Source organism: Mucor mucedo, assembly GCF_025094135.1.
Source record: "Mucor mucedo strain NRRL 3635 chromosome Unknown EV154scaffold_84, whole genome shotgun sequence".
Classification (NCBI taxonomy): Eukaryota; Fungi; Mucoromycota; class Mucoromycetes; order Mucorales; family Mucoraceae; genus Mucor; species Mucor mucedo.
In genome coordinates this window covers 34,491-48,115 of record NW_026252368.1, presented here as the reverse complement: position 1 = coordinate 48,115, position 13,625 = coordinate 34,491, and the positions used below count along the sequence as shown (strand labels likewise).

Below are 13,625 nucleotides of genomic sequence, written 5' to 3'. Positions count from 1 at the left end.
AATGCTCCACTAACAATTGCTGTATTTACTGGTCCTGAGTTAGTGTCAGTGATTATTCGTTGTTCACGAATCAATTTAATAGATGCAATGACAGAACATAGGGCGGCAGCGAAAATAGCAAAAAATAGAAAACTATAGAACCATGTCTATGGTACACATTAATACAGGTATTTAGCAGGTATGCGTATATCGATTACCCATAAAAAGCTTGTATGGTCAAAAAACTGATCGTAATAGATGTAATAGTAGCACCTGTAGTTTTTGACTATTTCGTCGGCTTTCTCATGCGACTGAAGGGAGATAGGTACTGAAATTGCAACCAGTCCATATAACACAGCCACGCAATAGTAGATAGATTCTAGCTCACGTACATTGGTTTTAACTTTAAAAACAAACACCAGTATTAAATTGACACCAACCAGAGTTAGAAAGACTACGCCCATTATTCTAGTGAATAGTGTAATAATTGAGGTTGCTCTACAAAAGGCAGTATCACCGTCTTTTAAGATTGTACAGATGTCAAATACTGAATTAATCAAATTCATAAGGCTTGATAAGAAAACACAGCGCAAGGAAACTCGATCAGCTTTGCCAGGATTATTTAGTCTGACATAAATGTACGCTGAAATGATTGCTATTGTGGCTACAATTGATATGACAGATGATACAATTGTGGCGGTCACCATTTCGGGAAACTGTCCGTCATCTTCTTTAATGTGTGGATATAATTCTCTTTTGAATAAATAAGGCATTATAATAAGTCGAGAAAAGAAAAGCCAAAGAAGAAAAAAAATTCTTTTTTTGGCATAAATGTTTTATGCTTTTGTTTGAGACCCAGTCGGATTGTTTTAACTGGCCAGAACTGATTTGGCTTAAAATCAAAGCCCTGTGCTTTTTTATCTCAAAAAGACTTTCTCAGCTAATGTCTCATTGGGAAACTATACAAGATCGCTCCTCTCAGGTTTCTCCTGCTCGATTAGTTTATACCAGGAATTACCCTAGTGAACATGACGACGGCATCTATGAAGGTAACTCGAATTAAATCGTCACGATCATGTCAAATTAATCTATCCCATTTTTCTTAAAGCTGTAAGTAAATCTTATATACCAACAACGCACCATGACGGTGCCGAAAAGGTAGCAGAATCACGAAAATCAAAAAAGCTTTTCGTTACTTATGTAATGCCGGACGAAGAAAAGTCGACGTCAATATTATTGAGATTGGCTTTGGGTTTGTTATTACTCTCTTTCCCCATTTTTTTACTTTGGCAATGCTATTCATTGGTACAAGATATTTGTAGCCGCGTTGATACGACTCTACTCGCGCACAAAATACAACATATCCAAAGAGTCTTTGAATCTCAAGTTACACGATCAATCTCTCATGCACAAGTCTGTGCCGAAATAATACGTCAATCTTTTCATGATTCATCACACATTATTCAAGAACGATACAAGGAATTCATTTCACCTATTATGACCTCAAACGTGATTCTTATTCAACAGCATTTCCGATTATTGAGGAGGGAATGCCATGCGTACGTGAGCGATAAAGTGGATTGGGCAGCAGCAGAGGCCATTACCAAGAAAACTGCAGATTGGATTCAAAAGTACATTTATCCAAATACGTTATCAGCAAGAGTACAGAGCTTGGCTCAGGCAAATGATTAATAAAAAAAGTGAATGTGATGTTCATGGTCGCAGTAATTTTTATATCTATTTGTCCCGGTCTACTTTAGTTCCTTATTACTTTGAAATATCATTTAAATCAGTTTAAATACATTTGCCGAGTAACCATGCCGTGCTGATCAAAAGACCCAATCAATTAAGCCATCAGATTCAGATATTGATAAATTTTTTTTTTCTTATTTCCAAGCTGGGGATTTGTGTTTATATACAGATTTTATTGCAAAAAAAAACTTTCACTATAAATATACATTCTAAGTTGTACTGCTAAATCATTCGAACGAGGGATAGGTGTGTGTGTAAAGGGGGATTATTAAGGATTGTAATTAAATGATTTACCATCTGGATCCTCCACCACCGTATCCACCTCCACCTCCACCACCGCGGCCACCTCTGAAACCTCCTCTACCACGACCACCACGGTAACCACCGCGGCCGCCGCCGCCACCACGTGATTGAACCATCATTTGAAGTCTAGGATCAACAGGCTGCTTGGTTTGGTTAAGGATATCAACCAATTCACGGGCTTGACGAGCGTTATCAGCAGTGAAGAAAGTGACAGAGTGACCAAAGTTACCACCACGACCAGTACGACCGACACGATGAACATAATCTTCAATATTGGTAGGGAAATCATAGTTGACAACAAACTTAACATCCTTGACATCTGTAAATAGAAATAGAATAGAATAATCATGAAGAGTTAGTGACCAAAGAAATGAATGCTTTTTTTTTTGGAATGAAAAAAAAAAATATCAAAAGAGAAAAAAAATATATAAAATATTTTTCTTTTCCATAATAACGCAGGGTAGAATATAACCCAACAAAAGAAACGGTTCACAAAATAAGAGTATTGATGATCTAGTAAAAAAAAGAAAAAAAAAGTATGTATAAAAGAATATCCTTCCCAAGATACTTCCAGATATAAGAGGCTTGGATAAATATAAAGCACTGAGAAGGTCTTTTTGTTCCATTTTTTTTCCCTTTGATAAAAGGTAATGCGTATACAGATATACACATTACAAATAGACCACAAATACCTGTTTTCGATTCTTTCTTTTGAATATAGAAAATACCATACTTTCAAGTATGATATCTAAAGAAAAAATATTCGCGCGATTACGAGAGAGATAGTAATAAAACCATTGCTCTGCATCTTTTTGATTTTTTTGTTCCCACAACAAAAAGGAGAAAAATACGTACCAATACCACGAGAAGCAACATCAGTAGCGACCATAATAGGATGTCCACCAGATCTGAATTGGTTCAAAACCCAATCACGTTCATTTTGTTGTTTGTCACCATGGATAGCAAGAGCAGGGAAACCGTCTTGACGGAGGAAACGGGTAATATCATCGGCAGTACGCTTAGTACTAGTAAAGATAATTGTCTTTCTTTCATTCTCAGGGTTTTCCATAATACGTTCTAATTGAGCAATCAATTTACCACGCTTCTCTTGATCGGTACAGATCTCAACAGTTTGGGTAACGTTTTCGGAAGCACTAAGAGATAAAGAACCAACAGTAACTTGAATATAATCCTTGAGGTATTGTTGAGCTAAACGCTCAACAGTCTTGGGCCAAGTAGCAGACCACATAAGAGTTTGTCTATCAGGACGAATTTGGTTGATGATCTTTCTGATCTGGGGTTCGAAACCCATATCCAACATACGATCAGCTTCATCAAGAACGAGATAGGTGACACGCTTCAAGTTAGTCTTACCGGCTTCAAGCATATCAATCAAACGACCAGGAGTAGCAATACAGATCTCAACACCACGAGATAAATCACGGATTTGAGGTCCACGAGGGGTACCACCATAGAGACAGGTGTTCTTAATTCTAGAGGTAGAACCGAACTTAACACATTCTTCACGAATTTGGACAGCTAATTCTCTGGTAGGAGCCAAGATAAGGACAATGGGTCCATCACCAGGTTGGAGCAAAGGTTGAGCATTGATGTGAACAATAGCGGGCAAAGTGTAAGCTAAAGTCTTACCGGAACCAGTCTCGGCAACACCGACAACATCACGACCACTTAAAGCCATAGGCCAACCTTGACATTGAATAGGGGTAGGCTTGGAGAAACCAAGCTTGGCAAGTTCGTCCATGACGTAGGTAGGGAAGTTGGCTTCTTCAAAAGTTTGAAGAGGTTTAGGAACATCATGACCAGTAACGTTCATGGTAGCAGCAGCTCTGATAGCAGTAACTTCCTCAGCTGAACGAGCAGAGACATCGGGATGTTCACAATAAAAGTTCTTTTCGAACTTGGGCAAAGCGGTAATATCCCAATCAATATCCTTTAAACCAGCACCGTTGGTATCACCTTGACCTTGGCCATATTGTCCACCGCCACCACCATAGCCACCACCGTAGCCACCACTGCTTCCACCGTAGCTGTTACCTCCACCATAACCGCCACTGCTTCCACCGTAGCTGTTACCACCACCATAACCACCACTGCTACCACCGCTGGCACCACCACGGCTATCACCACCGGAGCGGTAAGAAGAATAACCACGATCGTCACCTCCACGAGATGAACCTTCGTAACCAGAAGAAGCACTAACGATTAATAAATAAATAAGGTTAATTGTCGGTTTAAGAAGAAAAAAATATTTCAGATTAGATCCTTACGGTCTGCTAGATCTTCTGGGAGAGGTTTCTCTGTTATCACGGTAGCTTCCGCCACCACGACTGCTGGAATAACCACCACCTCCTCCACCGGAGGAAGATTGGTAAGATGAAGAGTATGAAGACATTTTTAAATTTTTGAGATCAAAAAGTAAAAAGATGAAGAAAAAACGAGAGATAAAATTCTTTCTCTCCTTTTAAATTGTCGTCGCAGCTTTTTTTTTTTTTTTTTTTAGGCTGTTAAATTCAGCCACCATTTAAATTCCTGGCCAATTAGCGTGTTAATGGCTAGTTCATTATTTTAAAACTTGTTCAATTAGAAATGTTTAGGCATTTATGCACCGTATTTTTTCCTTTCTTTTTATGATATAATCTCTCCTTCGTCAATTGGAAAATATCATCTGTCCCTATGTTGCTCTGCAAGGTACGCCTTTGCTTATCAATGAAAAAAAAAAGGAGGTGAGGTATGCTAAGTGACGGTCTTTCTTTTAATATGCTCGTAACCAATCACTTTTGTCGCTGCTATTTGGGGGGTCCACATCCATTTTGCAAGTGCGTGGCACATGTGCCTCTGCGATTATAAAACCTAATTAGGTACAGCTAAAAAAGCTTATCGGCGTGTTTTATATTTCGTAGCAATTAAAAAATCCCGATTTTTCAATGGCAAATAAAATCACTGTTTTTCAAATATCTGGACACAGAAGAAAGCCTACGAACCAGCATAGTTGCAACAATGAATACGAATTAGTTGTTTTAGAATTCATGAAGGTGAAGCAGACCAAGTCATAAAAATTGTAAACATATTTTTTTTGTATGTGGAGGTCAACAGCTCAATTGAGGAAAAAGGAGATAATTTCATTATTCCTCTGAGGACAATGAAGCTCTTTTAAATCCAGCAGACTACTTCTTATACTGTTAACATACTTGTGATTCACACGATCTTAGTATTGGTTTGGACGAATCAAAATTGATTTTTAGACGAAAGAAGAATGAAAAATAAACAAGTTCAAAATACAGTTTAGACATTTCATTAGTTTATTTTAGATGCCCGATTTTGATAAATTGAGTAAACGCCGAAGTATCTTCTAAATGATAATTCATGTTTCGATGAACCTTTAGAATTACACTTTTCTTAGGGACAGACAAAGTGCGCGTAGTCACCACGTAAGATCTGTGATTTGGCTGTCCTTTAGACCTGAAAACAAAAATATATAATCAAGAACAATGTGATAACAACGAATAAATACACATTGAATGATTTATACTTGTTTTGACAATTCTATTATCACTCGTTAGTCTTTAAGCTCGTTTGATCTTAACCTTACGTAGAAATATTAAGGTAAAGTCCAAACGAGAAACATAACGTAAGCTTAAACACACGTATACTGTCTAACACTATGTTGGTTGTGATAAGTTTGTATCTTTTTCAAGTTGTAATGTTATATTGACTTCCAAAGGTCTATTAAAGCATTATAAACCAACATTACGACTATGCGCACTCTGGTTGTTCTTAAGAAAAATAACTGTACCAAAGAAAATTTGACTGTCCCTTAGAGACCTGTTAGAATTACTGTGACAAAATGCCTAACTGAAAAGAAACATCATCGATCTAACTCAGTCTCATTTTAATCAATAAATGTGGTACGAAGTGAGCTCTTTTATGTCATGGAAGCTTGTCTGATGTGTGACGAGTTCTAAAAAATGGAGTTTCATTGTCTTGTGAAGTAATTTATCTCTATTCATTAATTTATTTTTAACAAGACAAACTTTTAGTAAAGAAATTTCACAAGGCGGGGAAGATTACCGTTTATATACTGACAGAGATTGAGTTGCTGGCGATGGACATATAACTCCTGTTAGAAATAGAATTAACTCCTTTTAGATAATAGTTTATACACATATAAATCACATCTTTTTCAAAAACTATAGTCTAGTTAAATATCCCCTTTCCATTTTTTTTATAAATAAACGTTAGACATATTTTACTCTCAAAAACTTATCACAACCGAGCCATATTTGCTCTTACTTCTTTTTTTATTTTTTATTCTTTCTTTTTTTTCTTTCTTTTTTTCTTTTTTTCTTTCTTTCTTTCATTCTTTCTTTCATTCTTTCTTTCTATCTTTCTTTCTTTTTTTATAAGGACTTACTTGAAATTTTAATTTATAAGAACCATTCAGTAATTCTCGAGATCCTGTACAGTAAGCAACTTTCTTTTGAATAGTAACATACTTACTTTAAACAGACTCAATAAAAACTCTTCTATATCTACTTTCTCTTTTGTATAAATATATAAGAAACCATCCTTATCTGGAACCATTCTATATATTTCTGGCCTTGTGTGAACACCTTCTATTATTTTCATAATCAGGAACAGTACACATCTGACACCGTAAAACAAAATTACTTTTACTTTTATCATAGCGTAATTATGACCCTGTATAGTAAAACTACTCTCTTCAAAAGTACCATTACATACTTAAAGCAGTCTTGATAAAAGCTTCTTGTATTTAATAACACTTATTACATGATCATTGATTCTTGAAGAACCCTTGATTGTTTATTCCTTCTCATCTTAATAACAATACGTTAACAAAGGTCTAATCAAAACCTATTAATTGATTTGGTTCTCACTTCAAACTCAATCATCCTACGTCTTAATTAACCTCTTCGGAACACCCATTTTATAATACTGCTATAAAACTACACCTATGTTTACAACACTCTTAAATAACAGAATATTATATTTCACATACAACAGGTTCTTAACTTGCTTGGTGAAAACATTACCCAGTGTTCTTCCGTCATTCGGGCATTCCAAAGGAGTGAGTACTAAATTAAATGAGTTGTTTTATGATTTTTGTTTTTGTTTAAATTTATGAATTCTTTCAGTCTATTCTTATTTTTTGTTTAACCAAAATCAGAGGCTGTACTGTATCTTGGTGTATTGGAGAAGTTGCTGCTGCAATGCAGTACTAATTCGTTAACTCACAAATACTTATGAGAAAAACATACTGATATCTATAGTACTATATTTTTAAATACCTTAGAAAGCATACGAGTTGATTTTAAACTGGTTGGTAATCCATCCTGAATTCGAAGTTTTTCTACATGAGGCAAACCTGAGAAAAACAAGAAAAAAAGCGCCGGTATTTATATAATTTTAAAACTGACGTCATGATTTGCATTTTCAGCCAATGAAATCGGCCCGAAATTAAAGTATTTGGTATAAAGTGTCTTCTTAGGATGTGGAGAGACATCTGACAGACGACGAGCCTGTGCAATCTAGCATCAATAATTAAGAAATATCTTCTCTTGGTTTACGACAGGATGCTCGGTTTTTTTTACGTTTTACTTCAACTATGTGGTCGACATTTTTCTGATAGGTGTTGGAAATCAGACCAATCTTAAGCATTGCCAAATCCCTATCAACAACAACAAAAGCGGTTGCCATTGATGTTTTTTTATCTTAGTGAAAGGTAATTACAAACGGCGTCAGTAGGTATCCAAACAATCAAATGAACTGATTTCTCGGTAATCGATAGTGTAAAAGAAACGTACGGGGGGGGGGTTAAAAAAAAGAATGCTTTCACTGATCATGAAGGAAGAGTTTTAGGAAGCTATAAAAAACTACGGTAGCTGTAAAGAAATAAAACTAAAACCGTTAACAAAAATTCTTGACGATATTTAAAAAATGGATGAGGTCCCAAGTCCTGATTATGCTGAAATATTGAATCTCAGGGCTTAGTTTGAACGGTGATGATGTTTAAGCAGTTGGCATCTCATCCATTTCTTTAAAATTTGGATTGGAATAGATGTGGATAATGCGAGTATTCTTCTTAAAGCAGCATCCCACAGCAGTGTTCTTGAATATTTTTTTACTTATTTCTTTACTGCTAGTCAACAGCTGTTGTTACCAGAAAATCAAGAAAAAAATTCTTTGAAACGCCAAAAACGCCAAAAACGCCATGGCAATGGCAATTTTTTTTCTTTCTTGCCTTTGACTTTCTGTAGAAACTCTCATGTCAAACTGGAGTCATTTACCAACCGAACTTCTGATCGAGATTATCAAGTTCGCTTACCATGACAAACTTGAACTTCAACGGGGAGTATCCCGGTTGATGCTTGTTTGCAAGAACTGGTGTCATATTACTCAAACGTTATTATATAAGGAAGTGTCCATGCTGTCTATCAAGCAACACGACACTTTTTTAACTTGCATGAGCCGTTACAGCACCGGCATGAATCAATTAGTACGTTCATTTAAAGCGTATTCCGAAATCACCAATGTCAAATTAGAAGAGGATCTAGGTCTCATTTTAAACGCATTGCCCAACCTTCGTCTTCTCTTGGCCAAACCCCAGAAGGGATGTTTTTTTGCCAGACTCTTGCTTGAACTTTACTCGTACCCCAACAGACCAACCCAATTAGTGATGATACCAGGATTTTCTTCAGAATTGGAACAGGATGCAAGATCATACCAATATGCTGTATGGGCACTCAAGAAAACGCTCGCGCACATGGTTTTACCCGATTGGTGCATCAATCCTAACCGCATAATCACTCCGTTACAAGAGTTTAGGAATTTAGTCAGCCTCGGACTTCGCGTCTCTAGTCTCTCTCAAATGTTCGAAATAACCACAATAATTCCAAGATGTCCAAACTTAACCGGTTTGCAGATTTCACGTAATACCGGGTATAATCCGTTTGAAGAGGATCAAATTAAGGTGATAGATACAACCTGTGTGCAACCAGTTTCCCATCTTGTTGACTTGGTGATCGACACAAGTGTGGTTACTACAAGCCATTATGTCATGCGTCTCCTGATGAAGCTATTTCCGCAACTTGAATTATTGTTGATGTATACAGACCGGAAGACAGCCCCAAATTATCAATATGATGCTCTAAGTTGGAAGATCCCCACAGAGGTTTGGGTTGAATTTCTGACCTATGTGGACAATATCAACATGTTTTATGGCCCACGCTTAATTATATCTTCCTTACATCAAGTCTTGAGAAAGATATCAATAAGCACCAAGTTCTGTAAAGAAATCATGGTAAAGTACGAAAAATTTAGTCCGCAAAGTGACAATCAAGGGTGTCCAATTTTAGATATACATCCCTTGATCATCCACGATATGGATTATGTCTACGACATATATGAAACTATTGTGTGGTATACTCCAAGTGAATACCGCATTCATTTACCGCATGAATCATTGATCGAGCAAGTTGGATTTCAATTGAAACATTTAAGTGTGAATTTGAGTATGGTGTCCGAACGACGTATCGCTCCTCCTGTCATGGAAGGTCATGGTAAAAAACGTTTTGGACATTTTATCAATCATATATTTATGCACTGTCCAGTTCTGCGAGCATTGGTCATCACGGGGGCGAATTTGGTGTTTTGTGATGATGGTGACAAGGAGGGGCCACGGTCTTTAAAGCTTCTTCACCTTCAAAATTGTAAAATTTTTCACCGCAGAGATTTTCTGCCCGACTTATCTCGTCGATTACCATTTCGATTGGAATTTATGGTTATCGACCACTGCAATTTTAATGTCCGGGCGAATCAATTGGCTCTCCATGTGGAAATGCCATTCACTGTGATGGGATGTTTGTTTTACTCAAGAAAAAAGCAGCAGGTAATAAATTACTCGAAGATGGTGATCAAGATTACAAAAGCATCACAAAAACCGCTTTATTATCGCCTGTATGACAAACACAAGCTGGAAAGTCTATCAAGCCAGGAAGAATTCGAAGGTTGCGTAAGGGATAATCAAACCAGTGCAATACAGATTACATGCTCTAATATTGAAAGATTGTTGATTCGCGCATTTGGTTTTCAAATACTCATCTTTCCCAAAGAAAAGGTTGAATATATGGATGGTCAAGACTATATTAAATCCTCCTCCGTGTTGAAACATGTTCAAACATAAAATCCCTTTTTTTAATGAATAAAAAAAAATGTCATCAGTCTAAACCGGTCTCATTGTAATCAATAAATGCGGTATGAAGTAAAATACATCTATTTCATGAAAACTCGCATGATGTGTGAAGAGTTCTGAAAAACGGAGTTTCATCGTCTTGTGAAGTAATTTATCTCTATTCACTAATTTATTTTCAACAAGACAAGCTTTTAGTAAAGAAATTGCACAAGGCGGGGGAAGAGTACTGTTCATATACTGACGTAAATTGTGTTGCTGGTGTTGGATATATAACTCCTATAAAATTACATTTATGTTTAAAACACTCTTAAACAATAGAATACTATATTTCACATACAACAGGTTCTGAACTTGTTTGGTGAAAACATGACCCAGTGTTCTTCCGTCGTTCGGACATTCCAAAGAAGTGAGTACTAAAATGAAGGAATTCTTTTATGTTTTTTGTTTCTGCTTAAATTTATGAATTCTTTCAGTTTATTCTAAATTTTCCTTTAGTCAAAATCAGAGGCTGTACTGCCCCTTGGTGTATTGGAGAAGCTACAGCTGCAATGCAGTACTAATTCGTTAATTCACAAATATTTATGAGAAAAACATACTGAAATCTATTATACTATATTTTTAAATACCTTAAAAAGTAAACGAGTTGATTTTAAACTGGTTGGTAATCCATCCTGAATTCGAAGTTTTTCTACATGAGGCAAACCTAAGAAAAACAAGAAAAAATGTGCCGGTATTTATATAAAATTAAAAACTGACGTCATGATTTGCATTTTCAGCCAATGAAATCGGCCCAAAAAAGGAATTATTCATGCAAACCCCTTTTTTATAAGTATGATTTTCTCTGTTTGGTATCTTCATATCTATAACTGTATAGCATATTAACTATATTGCAGAAGTTAAAAAACTTATATAACCTCAAAATCAGTTCACTTGGTCTGCCCAAATGGGTAAGATACATGCGTGATCGTTTTAATATGTCCTGGCTTAACCTCTTTGCACATTACCCAAGGTATCAGGTATATTACACATGAGAGAAATGTATATAACACAATAGATACAGCAGTTATACAACCATTATACCATAACCTTCAACTCCATATCAAGGAAAGTGAATCTATTTATATTCTCATGAAGCTACTTCCCCGACTTGATTTATACTAAACTTGTAATTACATGATACCATCACAATTTAAATGCTAGCGGATAATTTTAACTCTTGCTTTACACAGACAAGAATAATAATCTGAACTTTCAGGCTTAACTATTCCTTATTAGCCTCGCGTCTCAAGGGAATCTTGGATAAGCTTTCTTCTGCACGAATGTCATCAATTCCGGACTGCGATACCGGATGCGGCACTGGCTCTGGTATTAAAACAACTGCAGATGCTCTTCCAACGATGCTCTTCTCTTTTTCGGTCTGATTAAATTGTAGTCTTTTTTTTATTATAGAATAAGAGTGTAAGTAAGGATTTACGGTGTGAAAATTAAGCTTGCCGACAGACTTTAGTAGTTCTAAAAGTGGTCAAAATGAAAATGGTATACCTCGTAAAAAATGACAATACTTACAAATTCACCTTTGAAGCCTCCTTCCCATGGGTTTTATAAAACGTATTCTGAGGCAACTAAGGCCCAAATGTGATGATTTTTCTATTGATGCAACTTTTAAAGTAAGTTTATTATAGCAATAATTATTTTCAGGGTATAATTGACAAACCAGTTTTTGTTAGACAGTGTTTATTCTCTACATATAAAACTATATTTGAAAGTATACTAAAGTGTGCAACCTGTTTCAATAATTGTTTTGGGCATAGAGATAGACTATATTATTAAAAGTTCAATATCCAGTGACTTAAGAAAATAAAATAAAATGTCGAGTTATATTCATCGGATAATGAAAACAATTGACAGCCTTCTGCAAAAGCCATTCTGTGCACTTTGTGGGTAATTAGCAAGGCGAATCTACTTTTTTTTTTATTAGAGGTGTTGAATGAGACTACGATAATGAAGATCAAACGGGTTCCATATATATAGAAAAAGGGGGAATTCTAGCTTTTGATGATATTAAGTCTCTAGGTAATTGAAAAATGAGCCTCTATATGTACTATAGTTATCACCAAGCCTTTTAACCTCTCTTGGGAAAGATCATAACAACGCACTACATATTTCTATAACCATTAGGTTGACTATTTGATTAATTAAGCATTCCAAAAATAACTGTGAGAATATTTGTGCAAAAGAAGTAATAAAAACACGGTTGACACTATACTGTTTTAACCATTAGACATATTTATTGATGAGAATGCATGTTTTTTTATATACCAAGCATACATATCCCATGTTTTTTTGCATACATATGTGAGAAAAATACCACTGCTAACCATACCCTGAGAATTGAATCCTTGGCCAAGATAGTCACTTTTTTTTACTTTGGCGTGTTCAGGTCAGTATTAGCAGGTACTCCATAATAATACTCGGTTTTTAAATACCAAGCCAAACGTTTTTTTATTCTTTTAATACTACATCAATGAGATTTTAATGCTGACATAAACAAGCTTTGTAACCCCTGAGTTAAATCATGCAGCTGACGTAAACGTTCAGCTTACATAACCTCTGCATATGTGCTCCCTATTCGAATAAGTACGTAAAGTATAGTTTTACTTGCATCCTAAAGTATTTAATAGCTAGAATTTTTTTTGTAAAAGTATTGTAGAAGGTGATACGCGGCAATATTTATCAGTAACCACCACTATCTGTGCCTTAAAAAAACTTGATTAAGTTATGTGTAAGAGACATAAACTCAGCTTGTATTAAGGTTTTTAAGGGTGGGTTTACTAACCTGCTTGACTTGATAGTAACATGTGTGGCCCGTATTAGAATTATTTGTATTACCGGTAACATTTTTAATTAGCTTTTTATCCGTATATGTCATGCTCTATGTATACCCATGTGTGTGTTTTAGTAAGGAAAAGATGGATTAAAACAGCGTGTCTATATTTAATCATTCTTTCTGTATTTGGTTTGTTGTAAAATGAATGCCAACTCCGTCTCCCTGAACCCCCCAAACAAAAATAAAATGGAAGGGCTCAGCAATTATTTTACTGTCAGAGTGTGTAAGCATGACGAAAAGATGATTTAAAGTTTTTTTCGAAAAAGTCGTGACCAAAATAGGCAATTTTATGCTCTTGAGGCTGGTACAACATGAAACAAATTTATTTAATTTTCATGTCTCAAAAAAAAAAAAAAAGCGCCACACGCAAACGTTCTTTCCTGGATCCGGGATTTTCAGAGATCACTAAAAGAATGACAATTCCGGTTTATTTCTTTGGGGCGGGGCGTACAGTCAGTTGATAAAATGACTGTT

General features: G+C 35.7%; 5 protein-coding genes across 5 annotated transcripts; 2 read left to right on the top strand and 3 right to left on the bottom strand.

Annotated features, from left to right (window-relative positions):
• The first annotated feature begins 837 nt into the window (after positions 1-837).
• On the top strand, positions 838-1,718 carry EV154DRAFT_604724 (uncharacterized protein). The gene is made up of 2 exons (XM_051607424.1): positions 838-1,028; positions 1,088-1,718. The coding sequence occupies exons 1-2, from the start codon at positions 923-925 to the stop codon at positions 1,669-1,671; spliced, it is 690 nt and encodes a 229-aa protein (XP_051454943.1). The 5' UTR covers positions 838-922; the 3' UTR covers positions 1,672-1,718.
• Positions 1,719-2,021: 303 nt separating this feature from the next.
• On the bottom strand, positions 2,022-2,378 carry EV154DRAFT_425558 (uncharacterized protein; the record flags this gene model as incomplete). Its single annotated transcript, XM_051596255.1, has 1 exon — positions 2,022-2,378. A coding segment is annotated over one exon (357 nt), but the record flags the coding sequence as incomplete, so codon positions are not given.
• Positions 2,379-2,782: 404 nt separating this feature from the next.
• EV154DRAFT_425555 (YNL112Wp-like protein) lies at positions 2,783-4,447 on the bottom strand (the record flags this gene model as incomplete). The annotated part of the gene is made up of 2 exons (XM_051596254.1): positions 2,783-4,250; positions 4,323-4,447. The coding sequence occupies 2 exons, from the start codon at positions 4,445-4,447 to the stop codon at positions 2,783-2,785; spliced, it is 1,593 nt and encodes a 530-aa protein (XP_051454941.1).
• Positions 4,448-6,088: 1,641 nt separating this feature from the next.
• Positions 6,089-7,770, bottom strand: EV154DRAFT_483994 (uncharacterized protein; the record flags this gene model as incomplete). Its single annotated transcript, XM_051598622.1, has 5 exons — positions 6,089-6,172; positions 6,467-6,529; positions 6,553-6,753; positions 7,362-7,438; positions 7,665-7,770. The coding sequence occupies 5 exons, from the start codon at positions 7,768-7,770 to the stop codon at positions 6,089-6,091; spliced, it is 531 nt and encodes a 176-aa protein (XP_051454940.1).
• Positions 7,771-8,338: 568 nt separating this feature from the next.
• On the top strand, positions 8,339-10,260 carry EV154DRAFT_553750 (uncharacterized protein; the record flags this gene model as incomplete). Its single annotated transcript, XM_051605146.1, has 1 exon — positions 8,339-10,260. The coding sequence occupies one exon, from the start codon at positions 8,339-8,341 to the stop codon at positions 10,253-10,255; it is 1,917 nt and encodes a 638-aa protein (XP_051454939.1). The 3' UTR covers positions 10,256-10,260.
• Between the last annotated feature and the right edge of the window lie 3,365 nt (positions 10,261-13,625).